Source organism: Leptidea sinapis, chromosome 6 (assembly GCF_905404315.1).
Source record: "Leptidea sinapis chromosome 6, ilLepSina1.1, whole genome shotgun sequence".
In the NCBI taxonomy this organism is placed as follows: Eukaryota; Metazoa; Arthropoda; class Insecta; order Lepidoptera; family Pieridae; genus Leptidea; species Leptidea sinapis.
The window spans coordinates 12,228,892-12,238,298 of record NC_066270.1 but is presented as its reverse complement, the minus strand read 5'-3'; the positions used below and the strand labels follow the sequence as shown (position 1 = coordinate 12,238,298).

The following is a 9,407-nucleotide window of genomic DNA, read 5'->3' as shown; positions in this document are numbered from 1 at the left end:
ATGAGACTTAACATCTTATGTTTCAAGGCGACGAGCGCCATTGTAGTGCTGCTCAGAATTTGTGGATGTTTCAAAAATTCTGAGCGGCACTGCACTGTAATGGGCATGGTGTATCAATTACCATCAGCTGAACATCCTGCTCGTCTCGTATCTTATTATCATAAAAAAAAGTTATTTCCATAATTTTATCCATAGCGTTTATCGGCTTCTATTTATCTTTATAAGACCAATAGTGAAAGATCACGTTTCAGTGTGATATATCAGTGTGATATATCACTATCACTGACAATAAAAGAAAGGCATTGAATACTTTAGTCCTTAAGCACTGACGGATATTGGAAGTGAAGATACACAATACTCCCAGCACTGCATAGCGGACATTTATTTCTCGAATACCTCTTCTAAGTATCCTGTGAAGCTACTGCCATAAAAGATTAAGGAAAGTAGGGGTATGTTCCGATATTGTGCACTGCGACCACTGTACAGTTTGACGTCAATTTAGTATACTGTGAAGCCGTTCCTTTATAGTAAGTTATATTTGCTACTATTTAAAAGGGAACGCAATCCCGTATACTGTCAGCCGCATTTTTTGACGCAGCATTCAAATTAGTGAATTAAAGTTTTCTAGTTCATTAAAAAAAAACTGTTGAAGTACTGGAGTACTGTCAAATTAAAATTATTTTGGATTAAACTGAAAGTATTGTTTAAGTATAAAACTTTAGGCACTCGAGTGGTTTTGACTGATCACGTGATCAAAGTACTGCGAGTACCTTACCTCGTAAACGCCAGTGCTCACAGTAGAATATGGCGGCGGCTTATGACGACATATATTACCCTAGGGTACTGCGGCAGTGTACTGGCAGTTCATAACGGAACGAATTATTCTACAGTGATAGCACTGTGCAGTGCTCGCAGTGCATATCGGAACATACCCTAAAATTAACAAAATTAAACAATTTGGACAGTATTGATATTGGTGTCAGTATTTCGTTCGCTTTTATCCATTATTGACAGTATCTATGTTAAGAATCTAGCTATTATTCGATAAGTAGATCATTTAGACAACAAAGGCTGACATGCTTTACAAAATTCTACATGTTTGCACTCATATTGAGAACATATGTGCCGGTATTGTTGTTGAAAATTAATTGATAACTATTAATGTGGTTCTATTTGTGGTATAAGTCACATTAATTTATATTATTACTAGCTGACCCGACAAACATTGTTCTGTACATAATCAATAAAATACAGTTTCTTATGAATTTGTCAAAAATATTTCATAACATCAAGAATTATTATTAAAATATGTTCCCTGTTGTTATTGGTGCTCCCACATTGCCGTTAGAAAATGTTTAATAACGTTAGTAAACATTTGTTAGCAAACATTTAATCACAAATAAATTTTCATGTTAGAAAATGTTTAGTAATGTTAGTAAAATGTGTTATCTTTTGTTTGTAAACATTTTATAAGGGTGATGGCGGGATAGGCGGTGCGGTGCGGTGGGGGTTAGAGTACGCAGGTCGCTGCGCGTGGTGTCTCGCTTGTCAGTTCCTTTGTGTCAGCGTGCATCGCTGTGCGTGTGTATTAGTGGTTGCGCGTGCGCCAAGCAATAAAATATGTCCGGTAATTGGAATAACGATGATGTTTACAAACTGATTGAAATGTTTCAAGCAAGAGAAGTACTATGGAACACGATGTCAGAGAGCTACAAAGACCGAAATAAAAAACACGATGCTTGGATGGAAATTGCCAGTGAATTTAATATGGATAAAAAAGTAATTGAAAAAAAGATTCGATCACTCGTAGGTCAATTTAACCGAGAATGTAAATCTAATAAATCTGGTGCAGGAGCTAATGAGTCAAGTAAATGGTTTGCATTTAAAAAACTCATGTTCCTTAAAGGCAAAAATATTCCAAGTTTAACTGTCGATGGAGGGTTGCAGGTGAGTTTTATTTTAACGTCTTTTAATAATATTTAGATGCCCAGTCCAAAAACCCTTCATTTGAAAAATATTCTGCGAATTCTTTTCTTATTTCTTTCCCATCATCTGTCAGGGATTCACATGCTTCAAGTGGTGTTAATTGCTGCTGTTCTAATCTCCATTGTCCATCGATACGTGTACCAGTTACTATGTCATCTCCATCATAGTATTGAGATGGAGCGTAAATCATGCTCGATTCAGTTTTTCTTATAAAATTATGCAGTAGCACGCATGTCATAATTAAAGTAGTAGTTTTTTCTGGATCTAATAATATTGTAGTTCGTAAAACTCTAAATCTGGCTGACAAAATCCCAAATGCGTTCTCTACTGTTCTCCTCGCACGACTCAGTCTATAACTGAAGATTCTTTCCTTAGAATTGCTATCCTGTGGTCCTGGAAAAGGTTTTAATAAGTGTTTTTGTAAAGGGAACGCATCATCTGTTACGAACACATAAGGAAGAGGTTTGTTTCTGCCTGGTAGTGAGCTGTCACTGGGTATTTTTAAACTATTGTCGTTAATTTTATTTCGAAATTTTGTGTTTGCGAAAACTCCGCCATCACTTATGCGTCCTTGGCAGCCAATATTCACGTACAGAAAGTTGTATTCTGCGTCCACTATCGCTAAAAGTACAACGCTGTAAAATCCTTTATAGTTGTAATATTCACTGCCGCTATCAATTGGCTTTTGTATGGCTACGTGCTTTCCATCGATACTTCCTAAGCAATTTGGGAAATTCCATTTTTCTTCAAATGAATTTGCCACGTGTAGCCACTCTTGAGGTGTTGTTGGTATCTGGAACAAAAATAGAAGATTAAGAAATAGGCGCGAAAAATAAATTTATAACTCGTTATTCTAACAAATTTTATTGGATATTTTTATTAAGTATGAAATATTAATAGAATACACTATAAAAAAATATGATTTCAGTTAAGGGTTGTTAAGTAATAGAAAAAGAAAATCGCGGTTATAGATTTTTTTACAATTTTAGCTAATTTGACGCGCCTATAACTTGAAATTATCGTTTAGTTCTATTCTTTCAGGGTAACGAAGAAAACAGAATTGCTTCAGAAAACACTCTCAGTTTGAACGAAACAGGAAATACTGTCACTGATGAAACTACGGGCACGCCTTTCGCCACCCCAAAACCATTTCGGAAAAGAAGACGGCCTGAAGTAGAACAAGATCCAACACAACAAGAAGCTGTAAATATTTTACAAAGAATGTACGAATCTAGAAAAAGCAGGGATGAAAATGACGCATTTGGAGAGTATGTCTCGATGAAACTGAAACAAATAAAAAACAGTCATGCTAAGAATACTGCTCAACATCACATTAACAATATTTTGTACAATGCGACAATGGGACAATATGATTTTCCAACAACCTTTACAGACCCAACCGCTAGTAGTTCCTGGGGATACAACTCTGAACCAAATCTATCCACTTTTTCGGAAAATAATGCTGACTGTAGCTCGAGAGGATACTACACCGCACCGAGTCCCTCGGCTTCATTTGAAACCAGTTCTTCGGATAACTCCAGGACACATACTCGTACCAGCGCAAGAACACAGAGTCCGTCTAATTTATCGGAATCAAGCCAAGATTCGACCCAATCATTAAACGATTTGTTGGAATCAATCAAAAATTAAAAAATACATGTTTGGTTTGTTAAGTATTAAAAAAATTATTAGTAAGGTAAGATAGGTACCTACCTAAAGTATGATTAGATTAGATCATATTAAAAGTAAATAAAAAAATAATTAAAAATGTTGTTTGACTTACCTGTATGTATTCCTTTAAAACCTCATTGAGAGCCTCGCACACTTCTGGTACGATAATAGATATCACTTGGTCTGACAACTTGAACACATTTCCAAGACTTTTATAACTGCTACCAGTTGCCAAAAATCTTAACGTTACCGCAAGTCTTTCCGTCACACTTACAGATTTTCTAAATGTAGTGTCTCGTTTGCCTATTTTTGCCCCAATTAAATTTTGTAGATATTCAAATTCGGAACTGTTCATTCTTATAAAATCTTTTAAGCAACCATCAATACCTAAATCCTTGAGATAGTCTGTGGCACTATATTTTCCTCTAGCTTTTAGCGTTTGGCGCATCCAATAAGAGCGCTTTTTCTTCTTTTTTAAACAAAAAATAAAAGCTATTCCAATGAGCAAATCTTCTTCCATTTTCGTGTAGACGTCCTCAGCCCTCAGAAGGCGAAACCAAACTGCGAGCCAATACTAGATGTTATAAAATGTTTAAACATTTTCCATCAATGTAGGAGCACTTATAACATGTAACAGTTTCTAACAAAGTGCAACAATTGTTAACATTTGTTAGTAAATGTTTTGGTGTTATAAAATGTTTACAAACATTTTATAACGGCAATGTGGGAGCACCATATAATGAAATTGTTTCACAACTATCAAACCGTGCGTCAATAAATTCTACGTTAGAAATACACTGGCCTGCAAAAGTAAGTATCACACTTTTCAAATTAAATTTTTTTCTTAACTATAGAAGGTAGAGATTTAAGATTAAAAACGTTTTGTTGCAAATTTTATAGGCTTTAATTCTTAGAAACTTAAATTATACATTAGTAACATTTTTAACTTAAAAAAGATAAAACAATGAAAATAGACATTTTTAGTTTAGTGTAAAAAAATTCAACTAAAATGTATTACATGTTATTTAATTTTTAATAACTGGTATTGCCTCCTCGAGCTCTGATTACAGCTTCGAGCCGGTTTGGCATACTGAACACTAGGTTTCGGAGCCGATGTTGGGGAATATTCTCCCATTCTTCTACCAGGGCCTGCTTTAGTGCCCTGAGGGTAGTAGGTGGTGGTCTGCGATTTCTGACTAGCCTCCCAAGCTCATCCCAGGCGTGTTCAATCGTGTTGAGATCAGGACTTCTTGATGGCCAAGCCATCACGCTGATACCGACCTCCTGAATATACTCTTGTACGATATGAGCCGTGTGTGGCCGGGCATTATCATGCATCAGCATCGATCCATCATCCATATTTGCTAAATACGGCCCTGCATACTCATTGAGAATCTCTTGAGCATATCTTTGCCCAGTGAGGGTGCAATTTTCTACGGCTACTAGCTCTGTGCGACCTTCTGAAGATATGCCAGCCCATACATGTACACTGCCTCGACCGTATTGGACTCTTTCTGAGATGCAGGCTTGAAGGTATCGCTCACCAGGTCGCCTGTAAACACTTCGCCTTCCATCAGAAGTGTAAAGGGAGAATTGAGACTCATCTGCAAACAAAATTCTTGACCATTCTTCTTCATCCCACTGCATGTGTTCACGGGCGTATCGCAGTCTCACAACTCGATGCTGTCTCTCGAGTTTTGGGCCACTCGCTGGTCTTCGGGGTTTCAAATTTGCTTCAGCAAGTCTTCTTCTCACTGTACTGTCACTAATGTAGTCCCTCCGGGTCAGAAGTAGCTGTTGCTGGACTTCAACTGCATTTTGGTGGCGATTTCTTAACACAGTGGAAATTATATAACTATCTTCTCGGGCACTGGTACACCTGGGTCTGCCATTACAAGGTCTCCTCAGATGGTGTCCAGTCTCTTCGTACCTTCGCTTTACCTTTTGGACCGTTCGTACCGTCACACCCACCATTCTTGCAGTGCGACGCATACTGATGCCTAGTTCCAGAAAAGCCATGATCCTAGCACATTCTTCAACTGAAAGAGGCATGATAAATAAATGTTATGTGCTTTTTAGCATAAATTTTAAAAACAGGACCCATCGATCTTGAAAAAAAAATTAAAACAGAAAGAAAAATGTGAATGGTAAAATTGTAATTCGGAAACGTCCACTTTGAAAAAGGAATGGTTTTGTTTTTGTAGTTTTTTTTCAGCCAATTCTTAAAAGAAGATTACCGCCTATAAAGTTTTTATGTACAAAATTAAATTCTTTTTGGAGTCCTTTTTATTTCGAAAGTATATCTTGTGAACTTAAAACGTTATGCCAATTTTAAAAGTGTGATACTTACTTTTGAAGGCCAGTGTATTATGTTCATACAAAACAAACATGGGAAATAAAAATAATTATGTGTCCCAAATCGAAATACAAACTATCCTATGCTATCAACTAAACTGAACTCCATGAAGTAATCCCCATTAAAATCCGTTCATTAGTTAGGAGTTCACTGGGAACAAACATCAGGACACTGGATTTATATATATTAAGATTTGGTTATTCAATAACAATATGTGATAATAAGTACTAGGACGTGCTAGTACCAAGATTATTAGTTGGAGAATTCAACTAATCTGTTGATGTCAAGACAATTCAATGATCTTCCTGCCCTTAATGTAATCTCAATACTTTATCTTTCTTTTAATACCTTAATATTGTTGGATTTGATAAAGTTAATCAGTCTGTTTGTGTATCCCGATGTTTAAGAAGATATCTTCGAGGAATTGAGGGAATTTCACAAGTTAGGCAGAAAACAAAAAGTTTGTTTACTTAATATGGCGAGACTTACATGGTAGTCCCATGGTTCTGTTGACCAGTACCACAACACGCTGTAAGTATTTTTGTCAACAGCACTATGAAGTAGGTGGAGGAATGGTGTAAAATGAACCCTATTCAGTTAAACCCCTAGAAGAATTGTCGTATTCATCAAACCTCACCAAGTGTTCTGAGTCTCGATATTTTGAGCCATTTTCAGTTCCGCGGTAGTCTTGAATGTAGTTCTGGCAGAGTCGGTACTCTTCTTTCTTCCAGAACCACTGGAGAGACGCCGGCTCCCGATATTAACTGTGCAAAAAATAGCGACGACTGAAAAACAGAAGCGTGACTTTTCAAATTCGTAAAGCCCTTAATCGCCTTCTAGGATACCCTGAGACATCCCTGTTGTCCCCGTTTTGTTCCGTAGCACAAGTCAAATCAATTTAAGTCTCACTCAATAAGATACACGCTTCCAAACGTAAATTTTATACAAAATTTCTTAACGCCCTTTGCACTCCTCATATATTTTCCCACAAACGCCTTTTTCTCACACCTATAGAAAACCTTTTCTTTTTAAAGTGTGCGTGTTCTCTATGGGCTCAAAAATGATAGAATTTTGATGATTCTTTTTATTTTTTCAGGCGATCGAATAAATAGTTATTGGTTTAGATAATTAGTGTATAGTTTCTCTAAATATACGAGAATAACTATTCTTGTAAATGAATAATAATATAATATTTGTGTTTGATGAAAAATCGGTGAAGCGATGATTTTTGATGAGCGTTCATGTTCTGGTACCTGGAACTCTCCTTCACCTCTTTCGCCTCATGAAACTTCACCTCATTGACTATTTTGGGTTTATATTTTTTCCCTTAACCCCCATACCCCGTTCACATTGTGTTGTATGTTAAATCGAGTGTTTTTATTTAAGCCAGTTTTTATTCGTGTAATTCAAATATTTTGGATTGAATAAAATATTTTCACATTTACTATTCAGATTAAAGCTTTAAATTATAACTTTAAATATATTTCCGAATTTATTTATTATTTTATATGTACATACAACGGTTGAATATAAATGTGATTTTAAACTGTTATTAATTTTTTTAAATAATTGATCAATAAAATACAATTATTAACGATGAGCTAATTTTAAGACGATAAATAAACTGCAATCAAATAAACGATGCCATGACAATATCCTCACTCGTTCCATTTAATATCCGCTTTCCTCAACTTAAAACATTTAATCCATTAACCAGTTGTTTAGGTAAATTAATTTAAATAAACTTTCAGTACCGCAATCACACGCTATAAACTCTTGAGTGAAACCAAATACCGCACTTCCGAAAGCTTGGCACGTATTACCAAGCCGGCTTACATAAATAACAGGCGAAACAGTTTACCTACAAGGCAGTGTGAGGTATTCTTACAGCTGTTTACTTTGTTCAATATACGTGTTTGGAATCTGCCAATTAGCTTTGTATGGTTTTAAACCCAATGGTTGTTCAACAATAACAATCTTCACTGTTTCTACTAACAGCTTAAGAGGTGTGTCGGTATGCGTTTTTCAAATACGTTTTATAATAGAAAGAAAGAAAATAGTTTTTGTTTTGTTGCTTAACGGGTTTTGAGTATATTACAAATACATAGTTTTTACAACTGGTTACGGTTTGAAACACCTATCTCTACCTGTGGAGAATGTATTTTGTTAACTTGGTTGCAGCAAATTTAGCCAACCAAAAAGTTTTCCATTTTATAATATTTAACTAATCTTGTTGTTTCCTGATCTTCTGAAATTTAGTAAAATTACACCAATATTTAAATCGGGACTCACTTCTGACCCAAATAACTATTACCCTGTTTTGGTGTTGCCGACCCTTAGTAAAATTTTTGAGAAAAATGTATAAGCCAAATGCTTACTCACCTTAATATTTAAGTTACTTCATATAAAACAATTTGATTTTACTAGGGGATGCTCGACTACGAATGTTAGGTGTTGAAATCATCAGGTATATTTTTGACGCCTGAGAGGAATCACAGAATGCACTTGGTCGCTTCCGTGATTTATCTGAGGCTCTTGATTGCGTTCAACATTCATCGCTGGTCAGGAAGCTATGTCACAATGGTATAAAGGGTCTGCGCTCGATCTTCTGATTTCATAATTAAATAATAGGATTCAGAGGATCGATGTGAATGGCAGGAGATCTCTTGGGACTCCTCTCGGTATGGAGGATCCACAAGGGTCTATTCTTGGACCCTTCCTCATCCTAATTTATATATATAAATGATCTATCTAACGTTGCCGAAAAAAACACAAGGTTTGTTTGTGAATGACACTTCACTTATATTCAAAGTGAAACAAAGCCAAGTTTTATATGACGAAGTAAACAATGCTCTATCTGACAGCGTGTACTGGTTTAGCGCAAATAACTTATTGTTAAATAGTCTTAAAACCAAGTATAAGAAATTTACCCCACCAAATGTCGAAAATAAAGATGCCAATATTTAATTAAACGGAGAAGAGGTAAAACCAGTGAAATCTTCTATGTTTCTTGGCATTACTCTTGATTCCAAATTGCAATGGGGCCCCCATATTGAAGGACTGGCTAGGCTTAGGCTTAGTTCTGCAGCATATGCGGCTAAGTAAATTAGACAGTTAACTGACATAGATACGGCGTGACTACAATACTTTAGTTATTTTCATAGTATTATATCCTTTTGTATATTGTTATGGGGCGGTGCGGCCGATATTAATACCATCTTTGTGCTGCAGAAGAGAGCTATTCTCGAGAGAAAAATTTATAGAAATAAACATTTTGACTGTTGCATCTCAATATATTCTTGATAATGTTCTATATGTATTCATAAGCACATTGAGGAATTTGCTAGAAGCTGTGACATTCATAATGTTAACACGAGGAACAAACATAAGCTTG

At 35.8% G+C, this 9,407-nt stretch overlaps 2 protein-coding genes across 2 annotated transcripts; one reads left to right on the top strand and one right to left on the bottom strand.

Annotated features, from left to right (window-relative positions):
- The first annotated feature begins 1,620 nt into the window (after nt 1-1,620).
- LOC126965077 (uncharacterized) lies at nt 1,621-3,754 on the top strand. Its single transcript, XM_050808530.1, has 2 exons — nt 1,621-1,947; nt 3,028-3,754. The coding sequence occupies exons 1-2, from the start codon at nt 1,621-1,623 to the stop codon at nt 3,634-3,636; spliced, it is 936 nt and encodes a 311-aa protein (XP_050664487.1). The 3' UTR covers nt 3,637-3,754.
- Nucleotides 1,740-4,396, bottom strand: LOC126965048 (putative nuclease HARBI1). Its single transcript, XM_050808489.1, has 2 exons — nt 3,770-4,396; nt 1,740-2,779 (listed from the first exon to the last, which is right to left on the bottom strand). The coding sequence occupies exons 1-2, from the start codon at nt 4,175-4,177 to the stop codon at nt 1,970-1,972; spliced, it is 1,218 nt and encodes a 405-aa protein (XP_050664446.1). The 5' UTR covers nt 4,178-4,396; the 3' UTR covers nt 1,740-1,969.
- Nucleotides 4,397-9,407: the final 5,011 nt, after the last annotated feature.